We start from the raw sequence: 25,459 nt of genomic DNA, 5'->3' as shown, positions 1-25,459 counted from the left end.
TAGAATTTAACAGTTGTGTCATGTACTGTATGTATAAGAGCTAAAAGGTCATTTTTTGAGTAATTATACCTGAATAATGTTCGTGTATATGTGGATGTATGGATATGTATATATGTTTTCCTACTCTTAAGTTTGATATGTCTCTGTATAGGTCTCTAGTTCTCTAGTTTTGTTTGTAGTTTTAATTGCTTGAAATAAACGATTTCCAAATCCAAATAAAAAGCAGCCAACTACTCCTGAAAAAAAACCTGCTTCTGTGCTGTGAATGTTCATAATACATTCCAAAAAAATCAATATTAATTAAAAACAAACATTTGTCACAATAATGAGCAAAAACACAAATTTTTCCTAAAAAAAACAAAAAAAACGGATTCTTTAAGTCCATTTATTAGTGTTTTTCAGACACACACACATTCTCTGTGTACCGGAGGCCCGGATATTTCCGTTCTCCGTGTTTACACTTGATTTGAGCACACAATTCATGAGAAATGCATGATTAGAGGGTAAAAAACTGTTGGTCTCAGCAGTTCTCGTGATTAGTCTTAACATGCATGAAAAAGAGGATTTCTGCTTTCTCTTTTATTTGAAGCACTGTCTAATTTAATAAATTGACAGTCGTTTTACAAGAGAAGACTAATCTTTTGCCAAAGAACTAATTAGCATTTGGGAGTAAAAGTAGTCCATTTAACTTCCCTTGACTGGAGTGAGTTCAGGCTCTAAACTGCTGGAGTTTGTCGTCCCATGACAGCCAGTCAATAATGCAGATTCCAAAGTGCCACCACGTGTTAAACAGCAGCCACCTTTTCCCATTCAATATTTGATGCATTTCCAGCTATTTCTGCCCAGAGTGATGCCAGCGGGGGCTGACAGCACCCCCGAAAATGTCAAGTTCTTTGCAGTCCTGGTGGGGCTTTCCCACAAGGCCAGCTCAGCAGTGGAGAACCTCACCTGTGCAGCCTGACGTCTCACAATCCTATTAGGTGCTGTTCCTTTCTTTGGGGCCGTTTTCTCGTCATAGTATGTCGTTATCGCGAGATGTAGTAGATGTTCTTATCATGAGATACATTTTGTTGTGTTGTGGTAACGCTCAATAATGCTTTTAAATAGGGAGGAAAGAGCCAAACTGCCCATACACACGCAGCCTTTCAAGAATGTAAATTGGTTCCCCTACCTAGGAATTCAAATTGTTCCTAGGCTGGATGATGTAATAAAAACTAACTACAACCCAGCTATGGTTAATAAATACCTCTCATCTATAAAAAGATGGTCAAACCTTCCCATTTCAATGATTGGCAGAATAAACATATTTAAAATGAACATTTTACCCAAAATACTACATTTGTTTCTGAACATTCCCCTGCCGCCTTGCATCAAGATTGTTTTTATTTAAATGAAAAAAACTATTTAACCAATTCTTATGCAACAACAAACATCCCAGACTTAGATTATCTCTCTTATGACAGAGTCCCCAATTTGTTGTGTTACTACTAGGCAACCCAATTAACCCTTGTGCTAACCTAGGCACTTTAACATTGGGAGTTGGGTCATCTAGACCCACTAGACAGTGCGCTGAACCTTTTTTCTTCAATGATTTGTGAACGTCACTGGTTTCCATGGATTACATGAAATCTTTCCACCTTTATCCACCTTTGTCATGGTAGGGAGAACACGTCAATGTAAGGGTGGGGTCATTTGGACCCCATAGGATAGCACAAGGGTTAGGCACGATAATGTTTTATTACGCTGAAGGAAGACCTGCCATGTGGTGTAAATATTGAGTCACTGTCCCTGAAGCTACCTCTTCTTAACTGTATTTATTCTGCCAGTGACAACAGTCTTTAAAAATCTACACCTAACCCAATAGTTAAAAGTAAGATATGTGTCTTGCACGCCACACAAAGGTACTTTAAAGAACCCCGCTCTTTGTCTTTATTCAGTCCAATTTGGAGAATCAATAAATTCCTCCCATGGAGAAGTGATGAGGGCCTTAGAAAGTGGGCAACCAAAGGGTTAAGTATGATAAAAAAAAATGAATGAGGGTAATGGAATAATTGTCTATGATTATCATATGCCACCAAAAGATTCATAAGATTTCAATACTCCAACTTTACACAAGCCCCCACAATGTTTTCTCTAGAAAAAGCTTAAACAAAAGACCCCAACTGTAAAGGCTTGATGTCTGAATTTTATTACTTATTGCTGTCATCTTCTACTGAATCTTCCATTGCTAAACCTAATGCTTGGATTTCTGATTTTCAGGAGCAAATTACCACTGAACAATGGAAAAAAGCATGTAGGGTAGCCCAAACACTGACTGACACCCGGTTTAAATTACTGCAATACAACTGGCTGATGAGACTAAATGTTACTCCAGAAAAACCTAATAAATTTAACAGTAGCATCCCGGACCTCTGTTATGGATGTAGTGCAGAGAAGCGCTCTCTGTTTCATTGTGTTTGGACATGTCCAAAAATAAAAGAATTTTGGACAGAAGTTAAGCGTATATTAGAGATGTTATCAGTCCATCTGGAATTGGAACAGAAATGACTCCTCTTGGGTTTATATCCCAACAATTTGAATATAAGTTGCTATAAAACATTTTTAATTGGAAATATTACAAGCAAAGAGGGGTGAAGAGGCCAAGTGTTAAAAAAATGGTTTCAAGAAAGGTCTGTGTTTACCATTGGCAAAAATAATTGACACTTTAAAAAACAAACAAGACATTTTTGCCAGAATATGGGGACATTTCATTTATTATATTAGAAAGAAAGATCTGACCAATCTTCTTCAAATTCCTTTGTCACAAGAACAGACAGACGGCTGGATCCAAATGCAGCAGGTTTATTAGCTCAGCTAAAAGTCTGCATAGCTAAATCAGGGTCAGGCAGGAGTCGATAACGGGCTTAAGTTTATCAGAGAAGAGACAGGATGGTCAAAGTACAGGCAAGGGAGGCAGGCAGGCGGCAGGCAGGCGGCAGGCAGGCGGCAGGCAGGCGGCAGGCAGGCGGCAGGCAGGCGGCAGGCAGGCGGCAGGCAGGCAGTATGCTGTGGTTGATTGAGTGAAGGAGAGTCAGGTGTGCAGCATCCAGAAGGTGTGGTTAGAACTGTGGAGATGGTTCCTGATGGTGACCAGAGGGGGAGACGGAGTTCTGACTTCTGACAGCCTTGAACACAATAGCACTTCCTGTGCAGCTCCACGCTAATCCATTGTATATCGGCTTCTTATTTTTCTAAAGACTCTCGAGTACTCAGTCATGCTGATACTAATAGTACCTTGTTTAAGTAATGCTCACCTGTTGTCATGTATTATTTATTTATTTTTCACTTATCTGTTTATATTTTATCTTCTTATGTAAGATGTAAATTTAGAAAATAAACATATTGATGAAAAATGTTTTTCGTTATGTTGTGATAACGAGATAGTAGTTGTTATCAGATAAAGTTCGTTACATCATGCTAATGAGATATATGCCACTATCACAAAATAACATATTTATTCCCGTGAGAACGAGATAGTAGGAGTTGCTATCACGAGATAAACTTTATGTCGTGAGAAGATGCTAGAAGAAGAAGCTAGAAGATGTTGATATCGCGAGAGAACAAATTTTATCTCGTGATAATGAGATAGTAGATAGAAATTGTGATAACGAGAGGGATGTCATTGGGTCTCACGTCCAGCGTTCGAAACGTACGATTCATTCATTGACCGATTCTCCAGAGCTCGTTTCAAGTGGGAGGGGTTTGGACTTCCCTTAAGCTCACTCCTGATTGGCGAGAGTGGTTGCCATGGAAAAAAATAAGAGATTGACTCAGACGAACTACTCCTTAGTGACGATGTCTGCATCCAACATGGTGACGTCTGATTGCGAAAAAAAGGTTTGCAACGCGGTTTGATTGATTATTCATTTATTTATCCGATTTCCATTCCAAAGCCACTGTTTGATTATAAAAAAACTAGTTTGTGCATATTTAGTAAAGTGAAACTTGTATAATTAAAATTAAGATTTCTGATGTAAAAAAAACTAACAAAAGAAAAAAACAGCCTGAAATCTGCTTTAAAAGTAAATATTTTCATAAATTTAACTGTTTTTAAATTGTAAATAAATTCAATGAAATTTGATCCAATTAACTTACTTTTAACTGTAATTTTGTTTAGAGTGTTCTCAAATAAAAAGCACCAATATAACTATAAATATATTATCTACAGTGACTAAATGTACTTTCTGTGGGAGGGCAAAGAATTAAATGTTTATGGATCTAAATGAGCACAGCGTTTTCCATTTAGGTTCAATGATGCCTTGAGGGGATTTTTCTCCAACCTGTTGGCTTCCTGTTGCCATGGCAGCATTATGTCAGTGCGGCTGCTGTGTGTGTGGAGGCATGTGTGTGTTATGATGCTCACAGTTAAAGCCGCAGGGGTTGGATGGGGCTATTGACCGCTGACACCGTCCTGACGTTTCCCGCTGACACTGCAGCGCTCGCGGAGATCACTGACACGTTCCTGCTGAACACAAACACGGGGAGAATCTGTTTAGAGGATCAAAGCTTATTTTAATTTCGCTTGGTGTGAAAAAAAAAAAAAAGTCTGCTGGGAAGCTGTATGGCGGGGATTCTGCTAGATTGGAAAAATGCAACAGCCAGCAGGAAAATCACAGTCAATGCTAAGTATTCAGTCTTTAATATGAACTGTTTCCTAAACTATAAAATCTGCACGTTCAGTTCAGGTCACTTCAAAAGCCAAATGAATTTGGTTTAAGCCTCAATCACAACTGCACTTATGGTTAAATATGGGCTGTTGGCGGCCAAAGAAAATCAGAAAACCACTAAAGGTGTAAAATGTCAAAATTTTAGACCAATCGGTGAGCCACTTTAGGGAAAATGTTCATAATTTCTTCAGGCGTGCTGCGGGGTGACAGGCTGTAGCGAACACTGAAACAACACATGTGGGGTAATTGAGAGTGAAGTTGGTGAGACACAAACATATTTTTTAGGTTTTTACGTCTTTTAACCTCCAGTAAATGCAGCTCGGATTTTCCCATTGAGAACCCTAAAGATGACTTCGGGTTTTATATACCTTTATGGTTTCAATACACTATGTTTTCCTTGTGACCTGAATTTAAAAGGATGATCGCCTGTTCAACAGGTCGTCCGACACTAAACGAACTCTTCCTCCTGCCGTGCCACAGCTCAGACTATTTTCCCTCTGATTGGTCCACATCAGTGCTGTCAATTTCATCACCTTCACCTGTAACCATCTGTGGATATAAACTTCACGAAGATCCTCCTGTGCCACATCCTTGAGGTGTTTGCTACTTGCTGCAGGGCTACAAGTCCCTCCTTATCATCTGAAAGTCATATGGGCTCACCAGTTTCACCCCCACCTTTGTCTTTGCCAGTCCTGCTATAGAACAGCATCACAATATCCTGCTTATCTCATCTACTAGAACAGTGTTTTTCAACCAGTGTGCCGCGGCACACTAGTGTGCCGTGGGAGATGGTCAAGTGTGCCGTGGAAAATTGCCCTCATTAACTGATCTAAAAGCATTAACCATCTCCAGGATTTCAGCTCTTTGTTCATCCAAACAGGTCCTGATAAAACACTGAGTAGTTAGGAATATGAAAGATCATAAAATACTTATTTCTTTGTGTTTAACTGATTCTATTAAAGACATTTTGATAAGAATGACGGCACCGCGATTTACCTGCAGCTATAACTGTTTTCTGAAAAGTCCCGCAGCTTTTACTGTCTCCACGACTCCACCAATCATTCTTGAAGGCTTAATCACATGTCATCAGTCTGACCAATCAGAAGTGTTTAAAGTCTAAACTTCCTTGTTCCAATTTAGCTCATAACTCACTCATTTCCAACAAAAACACCAGCTAAAGCTCGTCTTTAGCGGTGTAGCTTTCCACAGAATCCGGTATCAGACCGTGGAACAAGTGAACAAAACCATGAAACTCAGAGACGCAAGTGTTTCTGCCGGTTTCTCGCCGTATTCACACTACATCTCCCATGATGCATTGGCTTAAAGGGACAGCGCCTTAGCGTACAATGAGTCGTCCTTGTTACACGGATTGAAACCACAACGAACATACAGTTTGTATGAAACTTAACTTTTATTACATCTTTTAGAAAAAACATCTGCAACTTCCTGCTTTTTCTGCCACAATTATCACAAAAATGCACGTCAGATTGCCGGGGGGGGGGGCTGTAGATCAAAACAGACTATGAGTTTCTGCTTTTTTTTTGGGGGGGGGGGGGGGGGGGGTGCTGGTGTGCCGCGGGATTTTTGTCAAGGTTAAAGTGTGCCGTGGCTCAAAAAAGGTTGAAAAACACTGTACTAGAATATAGACTGAAGATTCTTATCCCCACTCGTTGTCATTCTGTCCATCAGGTTCACTACACGTCTTTAAGGCCATGTCACACTGCCGCTACTAGGGCTACGATTATTTCAGTGGTTGATTAGTCAACGATTCTTTTTTCGATTAGTTGATTAGTCAATAAATTGAATTAAAGGTGATAGTGCTGTTACTCACTCCGTGGAGCTTTACGTCATGTATGGTACTGCTAACGCTCGGCGTGTGGTGCGTTCACAGAAATGAAAAATTTTACACTTATATAGTTCATGAATTTTAATTTCACCTCATAAAAGATGAAATGTCCCAGCTATGCTATATGCTAGCACAAAAAAGCCATAATTGGCTTCCAAGCAACAGTATATAAATCATTGTCTAAACTTCCTAAAAAAATAGTAACCAAAATAAAAAGTTTTGTGTTCATGGGCTTTACTTTAGTGCAATTAGTGAGCAGTAAAGTATTCTCCCATTAATTTTCCTCCATTAGTTTGCAAAAGGGACTTAGGTGGTAGCCAGGGTGGAGCACCCCAATCATGTCTTTAAATCCTCTTAAGCCGTTGACAGAGACCTTATTCATTTCATAAACACGTTAAGGATGCTCTGTGTAATTGTTGTAGCCATCTCTGGTGTGCAGTAGCTCCTACCAGTTTACAGTCAATGGCGTAGACCAGCATTCCATGTCCAGAACGCCCGTGATCGCACGTCGCTACGCATGTTTTTAAGTTCGGTCGGGAGCTCTACTGACAAATCAGGCGTTCATTGATCGCGCGCTGACAGTTTGACTGGTTAAACATTTTCACGCTGAATCGCTGCAATGCAGCACTGTGACCAATCGGTGACCGATTTTGTACCAACCGCTGTAAACATGATCACAAAGGAGACTTTAATAATTAATAATTGAATTTTGTTTATAGGAACAGAGGTCTGGAGCAGGATTTGCTGGATTTGCACTGCTTTGACTTTGCGCACCGAGCCTCTTCCTATTGCAGATGGCGGACGTGCGCCAATACACAGTCGATACACAAAAGAAGAAGAATCTTCTCCCTGTCGCTACCTGTGTGTCTGGGGCTTGTCAGATGTGAACTCACCTGGCTGGATGTGCGTTCGTAAGACTGAAATGACAAAAAAAAACTAAATGAAAAAAAAAGCCCTTCGACAATACCAATCAACCAAGCTTCAAAGAATTTTAATAGTCCACTAATTGACTATGAAACGGTTAGTCGCCGTGTTGCACAGATGGAAAAAATGAGAAAAGTTGTGGTTCTTTGCATGAAATTTTTACAGTTGTATCACAAAACCACAAAGCAGCACGAATAAATCATGAAAAGAACACGTGAAACTGCACTTCATTGAATTTCTCCACTTTGACACTAACTTTTCTGCTCAGAGCACTGAGCAGAAATCAGCACCATGGTCAGCACCTGCAGAGGGCCTACGCAAACGGTTGGATTCCCCCGATCCGCAACAGTTTTAAGTCAGCTGGGGGCCCCAGCCGAGGCAGCCCCCGATGGTAGCCGCAGGTCAAAACAGAATGCAAATATCCACAATGCACTTGAATGATTTTGTTTCACATTTTCACTTGTTTACCAGGTTCTCTTTTCTTTAGCTTTTTTCTTTAGTCATTTCTCTTTTACTTGTTTGTTTTTGTTTATTTTATTGTGCGGGGCTTATTTAATTATTTTATTGCACGAATAGGGATTGGTGTTTTCTGCCTTCTTGTTTTTTTCTATGAACAGCAGCTTGAGCTGTTTTTTTTACGTGAAAGGTGCTGTATAAATAAAATTAATTTGAAATTTTGAAATTTCAATCCTAAGTATATTTTAGCAACACTAATCCCATATAACAGTGTTTTTCAACCAGTGTTCCGCGGCACACTAGTGTGCTGTCTGAAATTACCCTCATTAACTGATCTAAAAACATTTTCCATCTCCAGGATTTCAGCTCTGTGTTCATCCAAACAGGCCCTGATAAAACACTGAGTAGTTAGGAATATGAAAGATCCTAAAATACTTTTTTCTTTGTTTTTATTTGATTAAATTAAAGACATTTTGATAAGAATGACGGTACCATGATTTAGCCATACCGTCAGCTGTATTAGGAAAAGTCCCGCCCCTTTAACTGTCTCCGCCAATCATTGTTGGAGGTTTAATCCCACGTCATCAGTCTGACCAATCAGAAGTGGTTAAAGTCTTCACTTCCTTGTTCAGATTCTGCTCATAAAGTCTCTCACTTCTAACAAAAATACCAGCTAAAGCTCGTCTTTAGCGGTGTAGCTTTCCACAGAATCTGGTATCAGACCGTGGAACAAGAGAACAAAAGAATGAATATCAGAGACGCGAGTGTGTCTTGCGTTCGGCGGCTGTTTGCACTACATCTCCCATGATGCATTGGGCTAAAGTGGCAGCATCTCAGCGTACAATGATTCTCCTTTTCTGTGTGTGTCCCGGGGCTCAAAAAAGGTTGAAAAACACTCCCATATAATTCTGTATGAATGACAGAATCATCCAGGCTGACTCACAGCTTCTGCTGTCATGTTATCACCCAAAACGGGTCGTCTAATCGTGTCAAAACAGTTCAAGTCTAAATCCGGTTCCTTTTGCGCATAACTTTCAGTTAGCAACAGTTACCTTGTCAGAGTAGCACTTCTAGCGAATTAACATCGTTAGACACAAGTGACGGAAAAAAGATCATTAAAACCTAGACAGTAAAGGGAGTATTTTTGGTTATTAAGTCCTTAGGTCTCATGAGTTTCCTATTACTGGTGTGAAATAACAGAAAAGTTTAGTGATAGCATGAGCCTTGCAGCAGCTTTCACAATAAGTCTCAAAAACCACTTCTGGGTGACCCTTGTGTTATAGACCAAAACTTAAAAAATAAAGATTAACATCCATTATCCGTTTGCTCCATTTTGTATTTTATTCATTTTAATACATACATTGAATGATATACAGTTTAAGGAAAATCTGAAGGAAACAATATTCAACACAACTATGCTTTTCCTTTAAAACAAAGCTTTGCCCGAGCAAAAACAACCAAGAATGTAAAGTCAGTAACTGTTTTCTCCTTTGTGCGCGGTTACAGTCGAGACAGTCGCTGCGACCTCATTACTGTCTTTGTTTTTTAGCGTACATCGACCCGTAACGCACAAACGCAAAGTGAGAGTTTGTATTGGAGGACTCGTCAGTATCCAGACATGGCTGCTTGAACAGTACATCCTCCATCCATCTGTAGTGATATTCAGCAGAACAGAATAGTAACAATCGTCAATTATTTCACTGTTTTCCAGGATGTTCCCCTGTGAGTTTCCCTCAAAACATGAGGAATGTAGGTCTCTGAGAAAAAAGCCTGGAGGAGCCGACTTTAGAAGCTGCAGATAATAAGCATGTTCATTCATGCACGAGCTAAGGCATAAAAGGCGTAATTGTGATTTTTCTTTTTGGATTACTGGCTCCAGATCTGCGCGTAGAAACTGTGACTTATTTGAATTCCTTCAAAGCACAGATCATTTCAGTGGATGCAGATCTAACACCACAACACACCCACGTACGCGGACTGCCCTTACTTTTATCTTCACTTCTGACATTTGCTCATAAATAAAGAATCAAGTCCCATATAGAGCTTTTGAGTTCCAGGCACTTAGCACAACACTCGTTCCTAATGAACGGCGTCTGAGCCCGTAAGGCAAAAAAAAAAAACTGCCACTTTTACTTTTAAGTGTTTTTTTACCTGTCAACCTTCTTCTCGCTGCAGGTTGTGTCTGTCTGGGTGTTCATGAGCTTCTTTTACATTATTTATTTGTGAATTTGGCTTGTTAAAGCACAGAAACTCCCTGGCTGCATGAGGCTTTGTCCAACAGCTTTCATTTTAATGTATTCTTGAGGACCTCTTTACAGGAGATCCCCTCAGAGACCGTTCGACAGTACGACACTGTTTTTGTGAGCAGAACTTTTCATTTAATTTGGGTGTGTATTACACGTGGAACAGAGTGGGGCTTGAGGGTAGGCTGGAGCATCGTTCACATTAGTGCAACATCGAAACACCCCCACACATCTGCGGACCCTACAAAACGATTACTTTGTGTTAAAGGCACTACAAGCCTTATAATTGTTTGCATTCAAGTAAAAGTTGCTGTTATGCTGCATACACACCAGCCATGTGATGCATAATCAAGAACGCACTGAGAGCATACGGTTTTCAGTCCGATACTTACTTTTGAGTACTCAGACTTGGTGCAAAATGTGTATGTGGTACAATTATGGCGAGTCTTGCTCCAGGCCTTTTCTTTTTCAGCTGTATTCTGATATATGAAAGACTTGGTATCATTTATTATCATTTAACTGATAACCACAATTATCAGTTTCTCCTCCAAGTTCAATTTTCAACCGGTTGGCACTACCGTCTTCTGAGAAGAATCTGAGTCCCTGATTGGTCAATGGTCAACTGGTTTAACTTGTAACGCACATACAATGGCTTTTGTACTTACAGCCCCAAAATGGTTGTAAACAGATAATGCAATTCTTGCGTAGAGAACGAAGGAATTTTAAGAATTTCGAAGCCGGAAATGCACATATTTGTACGCTTGCCTTTACATTCGAAGTGACCGCCTGAACACACGTTGTCAAGCCGAGTGTGAATGTAGCAGTAACCCTTGTGCTATCCTAGGCACTTTAACATCGGGAGTTGGGTCATCTAGACCCACTAGACAGTGCTCTGAACCTTTTTTCTTCAATGATTTATGATCTTCACTGGTGTCCATGGATTACATGAAATCTTTCCACCTCTATCCACCTTTGTCATGGTAGGGAGAACACGTCAATGTAAGGGTGGGGTCATCTAAGATAGCACAAGGGTTAAACATGTATACATGGATGTATACATGGATCTTCAAAAAAGGAGTTTAAGTCCAGATTCCATAACTCAACTGCAAGACGATGTCAAATGAGAACCTTCATCGAAGTGTAGAAATGGAGTTATAAAGAAACGTTGTTGATTGGCAGGCGGTGAAAGAGACACAAACATCAGGGGCGTGTGTCACATGTCAAAACGTACACCCACATCATTTTATCAAAACACCGCCCATCTTGCTATGCAAGATTGTGAGTCAACTTTCTAGAGATCATTTTGGAGATTATATATTTCACTCACCCTAAAAGACTTCTTTGTGTGCATAACTCATCTGCCCCTTTGCTCTTTGACCAATGTGGATATTTTTCAGTATAACATGAAAAGTGGAATCTGGTTTGTTTGACGCGATACTAAAAGTTCAGGTCATTCCTTCCCCATTAGTTGATGCAGGTTAAGGTGTACGGTTGGTGCAGGTTTTTGAATTGTCCAGGATGGTAGAGGTTTGTAGAGAGGAAAGGCAGCATCTTGAGGTCCCCTTGAGGCTTGGACAGCCACCTTAAGGGACATCATAAAAACGGAACATGACACTGTTGTGCATTTGGTAAATGTATAGTGAAAAATTCCTAATTAATAAGTTACATGATGATTTACAGGTGATGCTGTCGTACGGTTCCCTTACTCCACACTTTTGTGTTGGACATATTTTACTTTTACAACAGGGGTTATATATCTTATGATACACCAGATGTATATTTGAATAAACCCCTTTTGTAATTTCAGCTAAACTTTATACATATTAATTATATTTCTAAATATTTTTTGTTGGATCGGACAGAAAAGAAAAGGAGGAAAGAAGAGAGAGGGATGACAGATAAGGGCGGGGGGGGGTAGAGGGGTGATTATAGTAGCGAGGATTAGATCATGAAGCGTCAGAAAGCAACAAGTTGCTGGAGCTTTATAATCACAACGGACATGTTAAGATGCATTAAAAATCTAAAAAGGGTGGGGCCTGTCCACACACACTCAAACATTACTAAGACACCTGTTGGCTCCAAAAGTGTTCACACACAAACAAGTCCACATGGACATACTACCACTAACATTCAGTCATGCATACTTATGCATTCAGACTAACACATGTGAAACATTTCGTTCAGTCACGCTAATTGTTTGTGCGAAGGTGAGTTGCCACCTGTGCTCGAGTGAGTGTTTCTGTTCTTCTGGGGTGGATGATGGAATGTAAAAAGAGGGAGAGAACCCTCTAGTCTGACAGAGGATCAGAAGTCCCTCTTCCTTTTGTTATGTATGTGTGTTAGTTAGCGTGTGTGTGTATGGGTGTGTGTGTTGGAGTGTGTATTTTGTGATGTGTGTGTACTAAAGGGTGTGGTTAAAATTGGCGGGGAGGGCACTGAGAGGACATCTTCTGCTTGCTGGCAGTGATGTCCAAGCACCCCCCCTACCAAGGGTCCTACTGTAGATGTCTAAAGTGCAATTAAAACCGAGAGAGGGAGCACGTTCCATACGGCAACCAAGGGAGGGGGGCCACTGCCAAGTAGCTCCTCCCCCAAAGGTGCATCGCAGGCCGACCCCCACCACCCTCACCCTAATAAATGGTTATATGAGGAAGAGGGTCAGGAACAGCTGGAGGACTGACCCCGGCGGTGAATCAAGCGCAGGCAAAAAGACCGCCCCCCGAGCCAGGCCAGACCCCCACCCAACCTAGTCCCCCACACCTGTTGTTTTTCCAGTTTATTAAAATTGTTTTTTTTTTAGCAACACAGAGAATTATAAAACTACTAATCCTCCTTTTATATCGATGGCACTCATGTCACCAAGCACACAAAGTGACGGTGAAGCCGTGATTGAAACATTAAACCAGACCGATAGATCGGCACATACCTGCTGCCAGAGAGCCTGGATAGGTGTGCAGAACCATACTGTATGCATGTGACTGTCGGGTAGATTACTGTCATAGTGCTCACAAATGTCTGAGTTACTGAGACCCATCTTGAACATCCTCTGTCCAGTGTAGTAAATTCTGTGTAGAGTTTCGAAATGGATTAGCTGCAAATTTGGGCTTTTGTCAGTTTAAAGGTGTTTGGACAAATTTCTGACCAGAAGCTTTGATTGATTTGAACCTATTATATTTTCTAAAGCTTTAATAGAGAGGGTTGGTGCAGTTTTTTTTCTTTTTTTTTCAGCCCTGTCTAGGCTACCCCACCTTGGTGGGACATAGCCTGGGTATATAGATAGATAGATTATTTAATAAGAACAAAAAGATTGTGCAAAAGTACCTTTATTTCAGCTGGTATTTGTGATTTGATGGAGATTTTGTACAATTTCTGCATAAAACAAATAAAGTTTGAAAAAATAAATAAACGCAACAAATTTTCAGTCTGAATGCACCCAAGAGGACCCTGATCCGGGACCAGGAACCGCTCTCAGACCCATCTTTCGAGGTGGTCTTGGTTCGTTGCCAATCGGACTGAGCTCGAGTAGGAACAGAGTAGGCATGACAGAATAGATGAGCTGCAGACAAACATAAAGCAACCATTGTTGTGTTAGGATCAAACTGTTAGATTGTTTATTTTAACACAGCTGAAAACGTTTTTCATGCTTTTTTGTCTCGTTGAGCGGCACGTGCCTGTTGCTGCTGTGACGTTGTCATGGTTTGGGTTTCTTTGTATTGGTTTTTGCGTTCTATCTTGCTCTGTCATGTTTGAGTCCTGTTTCCTGTTTTATTTTGAAAAGATTTTCTGTTTTGTTCTTGAGTTTTACTTCCTTGGTCCCAATCTGCCCTGATCATGTTCACCTGTGTCTTGTCAGTCCTGTCTGTATACAAGTCTTGTCTCTGCCTTCCTCTTGTGCTGGTCCATTAATGTCTCTCATGTAACGTCTCTAATGGCTCTTCCTTGACTGTCTTCTGCCATGCTTCCATGTTTATGCCCACAGTGAGTTTTAGTTTTGTGTTCCTGCTCTGCAGCGCTTTTTGTTAGTTGATTAAATCCCTTGCCCTGGAACCGTGTACCTCCTGTCTCTGCATTCTGGGTCCTTCATGCTCCCCAGCCCTCCCCACCTGACAGACGTCACCCTAAAAGAAAGTGGAGTTCTCTTAAAAGAATCCCATAACACCACAACAATGACACAACTCATTGAAATGTGTTTCAAAGAGCCATTAGAGACGTTACTGTTGTGTTCAGCACTTTGTCTCAACTACTGTTGTATGAAAGTGCTATATAAATAAAATTGAGTTGAGTTGAGTTGAGTTGGATGAATGCAGGATCATTACAACAACGTTTAACGTGACACACATTGCTGCTCACTGTTTTCCTGACAATCTATATGTCATAAACACTTATCAGTGTACCTTCATACTCAACATTTCCTCATCACAGTTGCCAGCATAGTCGGAGTTAAAGCACACATTCTCTTTCAGGGCTCCAGACTAACTTTTTTCACTAGGAGCACTGTGGCCCCAAACTGAAAATTTTAGGGGCACAACCAGAAAATTTAGGGGCGCATACCGTAAATCAACATTCTAACCAAATCTACTAATTTCCACTGTATTACTAATAAATACTTTAATAATAGATGCAGAAATTACAATGTGCTGTTTCAAATTCAGTGTCACATTTTAATCTGCACTTTTGAAAATGCAACAACAAGGTAAACTGACAAAAGCATCGCTGTCATGACAGTACAAATAAGTAAAGAAAACAGATGGAAATGTATGTTGGTGACACCAAATAAGTGCAGCCAAGATGTGTAATAAGCGTGTTTGAGGTCACCCAGATGGACGCAACGCTGCACATATCACCTGGTGTGAGACCTATATTTTTGTTTTTGCTCCAACATCTCCTGTCAATCAAAACAAAAATATCAGAGAAAGGGGTGGGAGCAAGGCCCCAACCTGAGCGAACGCAGCTGGAAATTTAGGACTGCACTGACTGAAAGCTGCCCTACAGACTACAAAACAATGCATTATGGGACATGTGTCCTGATGGTTTTTGTAGTTCAGTGATCAATCAATATAATTTAAAATACCAATTCATTAAAAAAGGCTACATACATCACAAAACATTAAAATAATCATAAAATATATAATAACACAGATCATACTGAGGGAGAGAGGAAAATGAAAACTAAATTGGATGTTAAGGACAACTCCAATTTCCCGTTCTCCTTCATTAACCCCCCCCCCCCCTGGTCTCCCCAACGATCCAGGCGCGGCGCTGGATCATCTTAAACACGTCTATCGTTGCATGTTCCACACGTGTTTTCAGTGTGTCTAAGACTGCTCCGTTAGCTGTCCGTAAGCCCCGTTAGCTGTCACGCATGTAGGTGTGGGACATTTATTCTCCTCAGCCGACACGAGCGGTGAGCTGCCCTAACAGCCGTGCGTAAACCGTTTGTGGTCGGGGGTGACACGCCGCCGCGCGCTTGACCAAAACCCTAAACCTTCCTCCGGGTCTGTGCGACCCAGAGAAAAGTTCAGCACGGACTGCATGTATTTAGAAAATTACGAGCGAATAAATACGTTCTAAAGGAAAGTAAGGAATTCCTTAATGTGGTCCGGGGAGGGAGGGGGCGGTCAGGTTTCCTGCTTTCAAACCCTGTCATTGTCACGCCCCCCAAGAGTCATATGCCCCACTGTGATTGGTTGGTCAGCTCCGCGCACGACAATGAAAAAGTGTCTTTCATACAAACTGGCGGGCCGCATTAAAATTGAACTTTTTCATATTAAGGCGGGGGCCGCAAAATATCATCTTGGAGGCCGCGAGTTTGAGACCCCTGCTGTAGACTCTGGCCCTGGTACACTAGCCGCAGGTCGGAAGAACAAATCAATAGTTCGCTTGCTCATAGCTCAGACGCACATATCAGGTTGTGTTATTTGTCTCTATTTCCTTCCCACAGATGTTTACGCGCGCGCGACTATCTCTAGGCCCCTCCCCCTTCACGCATTTTAGCCACTCACAGTGGCTTTCCCTATTCTTCTCACACGCATTCGCCGCCTCACACACAGGCATCACGCGAGTGTGTGCTCGCGTTTCATGAGTATGTGCACGAGTGTGTGTGTCTGCCTGCGTGCGTGTGGGCTCGCGTCTCATAGATTATTTCATTGATCATTGACGTGCCCCTTCCACGTTTGATGTATTAAAAATACGGAGGGTGGGGGAGGCAAATTTACTGGTCGCACATGTGCGACTGGATGTAAAATTCAGTCGCACACTCTCAAATTTTGGTCGCAAAATGCGACCAATTGCTCGCAGTCTGGAGCCCTGTCTTTTCAGTAACCGCCTTGCAATGGACCTCTGCCGTGCCAAAGTTACCAGTAAAAAATGTTGTTCCCCATAGGGTTGGGCGATGTCCCCTAAATTGGCCGTTGACGATGTTTGCTGTCAACCATCGGGATGGACGATGACATCGTCGGGGGGGGGGGGGGGGGGGGTATTTTTACATTTTTCGTTCTTATATAACTGCTATTCGTTTTTTTGCTTTTTTCATTTCATTTCCCAACTAATGACTAATCCGCGATGATCCAGTATAAACTGAGGGAAGTGACTTTAACAAAAAAAGTAACAAACAAAATAGAAAAGAAGTAGTCCGCTCCCGCACTACACTAGTGAAGTGGACGGGCGAAGCGCGGACTTACAGCTTTGTGTTTGAGGGGAAAGGGGGGGGGGGTGCTTTGTTACATTAGCGCTATGTGTGTGAGATTTAAGACTGCGATCCGTCCCGCAGCTCTAGGGGTAAAAGCAACCGAACTCAGAACCGGGTCTAAAAGTGTGTGTCTGAGCACAGCTCGGATCGTCAGCACACACACAGCGGTTTGAGCTTCAAAGCAGAAATGTCGCTCAGTCCTTAGAAAACATTCAAACAATCAAGCGGATTTGTGTTTCCAGTCGTGTCCCGACTAAATAAAGGCTGATGTTATTCTTACATGTTTACGTGCAGCCAGCAAGCAGCACCACCCAAAGCTAATGTTGTTAGCCCGAGTTAGCATACTGCTAATCCTGGCTACGTTCAGAAAAAGCACTGACCACACGGATTAAAATTCAAATGATGAGCAAACAGGTGTTTCATAATAACCGTAACATTAATAAAAGCACGTTTATAAGATCGTCTTGTGTTTTACCGAGCTGACATGTCAATGTAAATAGCCGCTCGGCGCTGTTTAACATTGTTTTGTATTGAATTGTTACATTCAATAAAGTTTGGGAAAAAAAAGACGCTCGGCGGAATTTATATCCTTCCGGATTTCAAACCCTACTGCGCATGTGCGAATGATTTGTTCCGACGGCAAGTGTGACCTTAGTGAACGTTTTTATATTCTGAAAACTTTTTTTTGGGCCCAGGATTCTAATCCGACCCTTTATCCCCTCAAGATATTTTGCACATGTAACCGCGGCTTATGGTGTCGACGCGCAACGTGGCGGGGGCGTGGCATCACGATGGTGGTCTCTCCATCGGGATGTCAGTCACCCATCACCATGGACGATGATATCGTCCATCGGCACAACCCTAGTTCCCCATGTTCAAAACTGATAATCGACATATCTAGTTTTTATAAGATAACTGTCACCCTGCGACAGACTGGCAACCTGTCCAGAGCATCCCCTGCCTACGCCCAAGTAGCCGGGATAGGCTCCGGCAGCCCCATGACCCCGAAAGGGACAAAGCGGTACAGAAAATGAATGAATGAATGAAAAGATAACTGTCCCGAAGGATTGTAAAGGGAAGCACGTCCGTCTTTCTCCTGTTGTTTTGACCTGTAGTTTCTGTCCAATGACTGAAGAGATCTTAAGTCATGTGTTTTTTTTTACAAGCTTTGGTCCGTAACCGAATGGTTTGTTTGATGCCAGTCTGACTACAGATAGAACGCAAAGTTCAGGACTCCATCCGGAACAAAGGGTCTGAAGAGACCCTTAAGTTGTAGCGGTCAGGCCGTGAAAGGAGCGTGCAACAGGGGCATAAGGAAGACACTTATTACTTGAACAGCTCTAATGGCAGTGCGCAGAGTTCAGTGGGATCTTTAAAAAAAGAGGAAAAATCCTTACGATGTGCCTCACCTACTTTATTTTTACGTAACCCTACGCGTTATATAAGTGTTGGCTACAACCTTCAGACTGCAGCTCATAGATAAAAATGTGTACAAACATTTTCACTCCACAAGCGGTGTACAATCCCAAAATGTCCCACAGGCCACCGTGTGCCCTGTACAGGTTTGCCCATTTTTCGAGAGGGACCTGGTTGCAGACAAGATAGCGACGAGCCATCATTAGCCAGAAACAGAAATGCTACGAGTTGTCCGAAATGTGGTACCTTTTATTAAAACGTTTTCATTTGAAATACCGGTTCAGTGTGCAACGCGAGCTTAATACGTCATTGTTTTATTCCTTTCAAAAAGGATAGAAACAAAAGTGTTCAGACGTGTAAAACTGTTTATTCCTTCACCACTGTAGCTTTTCAACCCTTTATGGGATCAAGTAAATCAGCGGATTCTGTTGCAGAGTAAAGAGGCTTTAAATTGTTCCTTACTGCAAAACCGCTTTTCTCTGCCAATTCGCTGATGAACGTTGATCGCATAAGGAGTTATGATGTCAAAGTTTTAACGCTTCAAGCTGTAAAAACCTGTAACTCCAAAGGTCGCCGGTAGCATTTTCCAACTAAAATGGAGGTGGGGCGTGGGGGGATTTGAACCTCTGGCTCTGGACTTCCTGTACAATATGCACATCCATCCTGGCAAAATTTCGAATGTTGTTTGTTTTCGTGGGCGAAACGCTGACATGCTGCTAAGCCTGGCTCTAGGTTGGCGTCATGAAATGGGCGACAGCCGTAAGGAGCAAAAGGCGGGGCCTCAGAGATCGAGTCGTCTCTCTTCTGGGTAGGGAAAGAACTCAGGAAAATAACTAATATTTAATAAAAAAGAATTCTTATGTGTGCCATAGGTAACATATTATATTGTATATAGTTTACAATACAATATATATAGTTTACCTAAAAGAGATAAGAACAGCATGGTATAGGCCCTTCAATTAGACTTACTGGTAGCCATATGCACTTTAATGGGGGTTGCCGGTACTGGACTCCCGTTGACAGAATGAATGCTGACCATACAGGGTGGGCAGGTGATGCGCAAGTGTCCGTAGGATGTCCACAGCACTACGCTTTGATTGTCTAACTTCCTCATTTCTGACAGTCAAGCTGCACACAAGGTTAGCGCATTCTGCGTCTCTTACCTCCTTCCCGCTGACGAGTTGTTTTATTGTTCACTACAAGCATTCGCCCGCAGCAATGCCCATAGAAAAAATATGCATGACCCTTTTTGCTCTACGGGCTCACAGAGTGGTCTGCAACTTTGCTTTTTTGTGCGGACCGGACCACCTTCATGCCACGCACAGGTTTTAGTCTATTATTGGCCTGCAGACAGCCGTGTCCACCTGTAAGGGCAGTTTTGTGACTAAAACCTAAGATCTCTACGGTGATGCTTGTTTCGTTTGGGTCCTTCTGTCATGGATCTTAGTCTTGAATCAAAGAGCAATACCTAAAATAAACCCATTAAACTCTTGTATTATTATTTAAGCGGTCCCTTTTCTCTTTTACCAGTGTTGGAGAAAAGTATGATTTTTTTCACATTTTAGTTTTCTATAGTAGCTTTGGAACTGTCCTTCTGTATACAGGCAGTCTGAACCAGAAGAACTGGGGTAAGAAGTTTCCATCCTGCAACGCTGCCAAACAGTCTCCTGTGGATATCGAGGAGATCTTCACTCAAGTCTCGCTGCAGTTCCAGAACCTACAGCTAGAGGGCTGGCACAAACCAACAACAGACTCCACCACCATTCACAACAATGGGAAAACCGGTATGTTCATGATCATACATCACGGTATGATCTTCTTCTTATTATTATTATTATTATTTTCATTTAAAAATAAAACATTTTTCTCTCACAAGATGTGACCCCTTTTTATCTTCTACACAAAATTCCAACACCAAAAGCTTTTTCTTTTCGACATCGTATTTCCTTGGTTGAGTAATACGCACAATAAATATTAAAAAAATATGATTTCATGATTATTTGGTTGAGCTGGCAGTCAAAGGGTTAACTCTTAACTATTTTTACTTCATGGCCTGACTAAAGCTCCTCCGGAAGCAGGCGCTGCCTGTGGCACATCTGTAGGGATGATGCTGACATCCTGGTGATGTAAAGCAACAATATTTTAATCCCTGACTGTGGAAAGAAGCTTAACTTTTCAAATGTGGGAGAGAAAAAACACCCTCCACAGCCCAGAGGTTAATGATGGCGAGCGGCAACTGGGATTTAAAGGGGAGTGAGTCGGATGAAGAAAGAAGAGGAGACGGAGACTGTGTAATTGAGAGACAAGCATCCAGAGGGAGAGCAGCCCACAAACATGGTGTTGTGAAGGAGACAGGATCAATGCTGGGAGGCGGCGATGAGATTCAGAGAGGCTACAAAAAAAGCAGTACGTTATAAGGGACTAGAGAGCCATGATGTGAAGAGATGGTGAAGGATGTCTGGACTTTTAAATGCGTCAAAAAGCTCTCCGAGATACAGCTTCTCACCATCTCTTCAGTTCAGCCTGGGCTCCTGCTTTGTGTCACTATGCCATCGTTCCTGGAATTTAAGAGGAACCAAAAAAATACAAACAGATTACAAAAGTAGGACTTTATTTAATATAAAAAAGAACCTTAAAGCAAATAAGTAAAAGTAATTCTTAGAGTTCTGATTTAATACACTTTCTTTGTAAGAACGTTGAGTTGTGCAGAACTTGATGTGTTGGTGGTTCAGTGGATCCATTTCAAGTTTTTTCCAGGTACTAGTTAGTGAATTAATGGTAAATGGCGAATACTTATATAGCGCTTTTCTTCCCTGTCACAGTCCCATTCACCCACACGCATACATTCACACACTGAAGAACACTGGCACCAACCTATAACCTCCAGATGCAAGGTGGGGTTCAGTGTCTTGCCCAAGGACAATTTGGCACATGGCCTGTCAGGGCAATCCTCTGAATATCATGGCCGCCCTAAGTCTAAGGACTTAGCGACATTTCTGCTTTGAAAAGCTCACACACCGCCCCAAAGCCGCTGTGTGAGCTGACGGTCCGAGCTCTGCCCGGAGACACACTTTTACCGGGAGACCCGGTTCTCCTGAGTTCGGTAGCTCGTTCACCTAGAGCTGCGGGACGGATCGGAGTCTGAAGTCTCCGTAACATAGCGCACACATAACAAAGCATCCTCCCTTACCCTCAAACACAAAGCTGTAAGTCCGGCTGCTCTGCTCAGAGACTCGGTCGCTCGGTCCACCGGTCCACTTGACTAATCAAGTTAGGGTTGGGCGATGTCCCCTAATTTGGCCGTTGACGATGTTTGCTGTCAACCATCGGGATGGACGATGACATCGTCGGGGGGGGGGGGGGGGGGGGGATTTTTACATTTTTCGTTCTTATATAACTGCTATTCGTTATTTTGCTTTTTTCATTTTATTTCCCAACTAATGGTTAATCCGCGATGATCCAGTATAAACTGAGGGAAGTGACTTTAACAGAAAAAGTAACAAGCAAAATAGAAAAGAAGTGGTCCGCTCCCGCACTTAACTAGCGAAGTGGACCGGCGGAGGGCGGATTTACAGCTTTATGTTTGATGGGAAGGGGGGGGGGGGGTACATGAGCGGTATGTGTGGGAGATTTAAGACTGCGATCCGTCCCGCAGCTCTAGGGGTACGAGCTACCGAACTCAGAACCGGGTCTAAAAGTGTGTGTGTGAGCACAGTTCGGATCGTCAGCAGACAGAGGTTTGAGCATCAAAGCAGAAATGTCGCTCAGTCCTTAGAAAACATTCAATCAATCACGTGGATTTGTGTTTCCAGTCGTGTCCCGACTAAATAAAGGCTGATGTTATTCACAGGATGCAGCGCCACCCAAAGCTAATGTTGTTAGCCCGTGTTAGCATACTGCTAATCCTGGCTACGTTCAGAAAAAGCACTGACCACACGGATTAAAATTCAAATGATGAGCAAATAGGTGTTTCATAATAACCGTAACATTATTAAAAGCACGTTTAAAAGATCGTCTCGTATTTTACCGAGCTGACATGTCAATGTATATAGCTGCTCGCCGCTGTTATCGTTTTGTATTGATTTGTTACCTTCAATAAAGTTTGGAAAAAAAGCCACGGCGGAAGTTGTATCCCCTTCCGGTTTTCAAACTGCGCGTGTGCGAATGATTTATTCCGACCGAAATTGTGACCTTAGTGAACGTTTTTATATTCTGAAAACATTTTTCTGGGCCCATGTACACGGTTGGATTCTAATCCGACCATTGATCCCATCAAGATATTTTGTACATGTAACCGCGGCTTATGATGTCGACGCGCAACGTGGCGGGGGCGTGGCATCACGATGGTGGTCTCTCCATCGGGATGTCAGTCACCCATCACGATGGACGATGATATCGTCCATCGGCACAACCCTAAATCAAGTGCAGGAGGGGTCTATTTCTTTTCTATTTTGTTTGTTATTTCTTTTTTGTTAAAGTCACTTCCCTCAGTTTATAATAGATCATCGCGGATGAGTCATTAGTTGGGAAATAAAATAAATAAAGTAATAAAGTAAAATAACGAATAATAATTATATAATAACGTAAATTTAAAGATCCCACCCCTTCCCGACGATATCATCGTCCATCCCGATGTTTTACTGCAAACATCGTCAACTGCCAATTTAAGGGACATCGTCCAACCCTAGAATGTATTTTGCCTTTTTTTTTTACTAAAACTAAAAAATAACTTTCAACCTCATTAAACCAATGATGTAAGCAGTGGAGTGGACTATTACACAAACACTGTTTAGCGGGACGCTAACACCATAAGCAAAGATGCTGGACTATGAGTGTAAAAACTGAGAGCTGTTGCGTACATTTTTAAACAGCCAGAACGAACATTAGGACAAAGAATTTTTTTTTTTAAACTCTGAAACTCTCCCCTTTACTGGAAGTCAGCAGCCAGAGTCTCCAGCAGTGCTCTAATGTAAAATGTGAGCAGGAGGGATGGAGCTTCTGGAGTCACATATGAGGGAAGTAGAGTTCTTTAAGAGGCACTTAAACACAGCTTTGATGGGGTTGAAGCAGCAATAAATATAAGACAAACAGACTCCAAAGCATTGACCGTATGTGAAAACTGGACCTGTCACTGTGACGTCACACGCAAAAAATGACTGACCATATTTTCTGCACTGCAGGCCACAACAGATACAGGGCACAAAGAAGGCTTTAAGTGTGCCTTATGGTCCGGAAAACACAGTGCTTCTGGCTCCAACAGAAAAACTATCATGGATTATCAAGAACATGTTAATAAAAATGTATCAGAAGAGAGAACGCTTATTCTGACCAACAGAATGAGTAATAGCTGTTTACTTCTCTACAGACGTCTATGAGATGTTGGCTTCTTGGAGCCAGCGGGTCCTTCCTGTTTGGCCCGTGAGGGGGGCCGAGTCACATATTTACGTGCAGATTGCAGCATTTCCTGCATGGATTTATGTTCATCAAAGGCTAAATGTTGTTAGTGCATGTTAGCATACTGCTAACCCTGGCTTCTTTCCGGCTCCATTCTTCAACAGAAAAAGCACTGACCACACGGATTAAAAATAAAATGATGAGCGCTTCATAATAACCGTAGTATTAATAAAAGCCCGTTTAGAAGATCATCTCGTATATTACGGAGCTGCCAGATATCTATGTATGTAGCCGCGCGGCGGAACACTACTGCGCATGTGCAAATGAATTATTCCGACTGAAAGTGTGACCCATGTGAACGTTTGTTATAATCTGAAAAAGTTTTTCTGGGCCCATGAACACGGTTGAATTCTAATCTGACCATTGATGCGATCAAGATATTTTGCACATGTAACGGCGGCTGTTGGTGTCGACTCGCAGCGTGGCGGGGGCGTGGCATCACGATGGGGTCTCTCCATCGTGATGCCAGTCAGTCATCACAATGGACGATGTGTCAAAAGCTAAATTTGAGGTCATAGTGAAGACTCTTCTCAAAACACACACAGCAAACACAACACGCTACACAACAAAATATTAACACCTTTTTGCTAAATATAGGCTTGATGTACAAAATACTTAACTCTAGACAGTCTAGGCTCAGGTCTGGGTCTGGATTCGGGTCTCGTTGCAAGTCCGGGACTGGGTGCATCTTTGGGTCTCGGTGTGGTAGGGGTGCAGGTCTTGGTCTAACTTGCCTTGCTCTGTTATCCATCTTTGAAAAGCCGCTCAGTTGTTCCGGAAATGGCCTTAGATTTACCATTGACGTGTTATCCATGTCTCTGAACCAAGACAGGAATGTTTAGGAAAAACCTTCTCCTACAGCTGTTTTTGTTTTTGTTAAACGGTCTCTACCTAATCACACCCACATCCACCCTTATCATCACTGTGTGTAGGACGTCAATGGCCACACCCCTTGATGGATTGTTGGAGCGTTTTGGAAACTGTAGTCACAGACCTGGCGGAGTGATACGGTTTCCACTGTGTGATTTCGCTTACACCAGTGGTCCCCAACGTTTTTCAGGCCGCGGACCGGATTACTGTTAGACAATATTTTCACGGACCGCTCAGAACGGGGATGAAGTTTGCATTTCTGGTACATGGGAATAACCTGGTTTTGTCTGTAAATAGCAGCTTTATGTTTCTTTTAAGTCAAAGACCCTATTTGGTTTCTCCCCAAGACATTTCCTCCCCATAGTAACTCTCCAAATAGGGTCTTTTGTTTGTTTTTTAGTTGCTTTAAGCTTTGTGCTACTAACTTTGCGGTCCGAGCAGCTGCTAAACTCTTGTCCTATCTTGTGGGGTCCAGATGGCCCCACCCTAACATTGACGTGTTATTCCTACAAAGGTGGATAAAGGTGGAAAGGATTTCATGTAATCCATGGACACCAGTGAAGATCACAAATCATTATAGAAGAAAGGTCCCAATAGCACAAAGGCTAAACACACATTTTAGAGATACCAGTTCAACTCTGAAGTATGCTTTTGGATGACCCCCCTCCCAACCTGTGCGGTCATCTGGACCCCACAAGACAACACAAGGGTTAAAGTCACGTGACGTGTCGAGACAAACAGATGTGGTGAACAGAATCCGGTAGTTTTCCAAAATAAAACTTCCTTCAGGATCAGAAAAGAAACAAAACGAGAATAATCAAAGTTAACATATGCATTTTTTGTCTTCCTGCCGCCT

The 25,459-nt window shown here is 42.1% G+C and overlaps 1 protein-coding gene across 5 annotated transcripts in view; it reads left to right on the top strand.

The window, feature by feature from the left end:
- Nucleotides 1–25,459, top strand: part of ptprz1b (protein tyrosine phosphatase receptor type Z1b) — a 111,935-nt gene that overhangs the window by 39,584 nt on the left and 46,892 nt on the right. For all 5 annotated transcript variants that reach the window (XM_023952148.2, XM_023952147.2, XM_023952146.2 and 2 more), the window contains exon 3: nucleotides 19,884–20,063. In XM_023952148.2, the coding sequence (XP_023807916.1) occupies nucleotides 19,884–20,063 (180 nt within the window). The remainder of the gene's footprint in view (nucleotides 1–19,883; nucleotides 20,064–25,459) is intronic.

The sequence above is a fragment of the Oryzias latipes genome, chromosome 23 (genome assembly GCF_053564925.1).
Source record: "Oryzias latipes strain Hd-rR chromosome 23, Olatipes_Hd-rR_3.1".
NCBI lineage: Eukaryota > Metazoa > Chordata > Actinopteri > Beloniformes > Adrianichthyidae > Oryzias > Oryzias latipes.
Note: the sequence above shows the minus strand (reverse complement) of the source record. Positions and strands in the feature narration are given on the sequence as shown.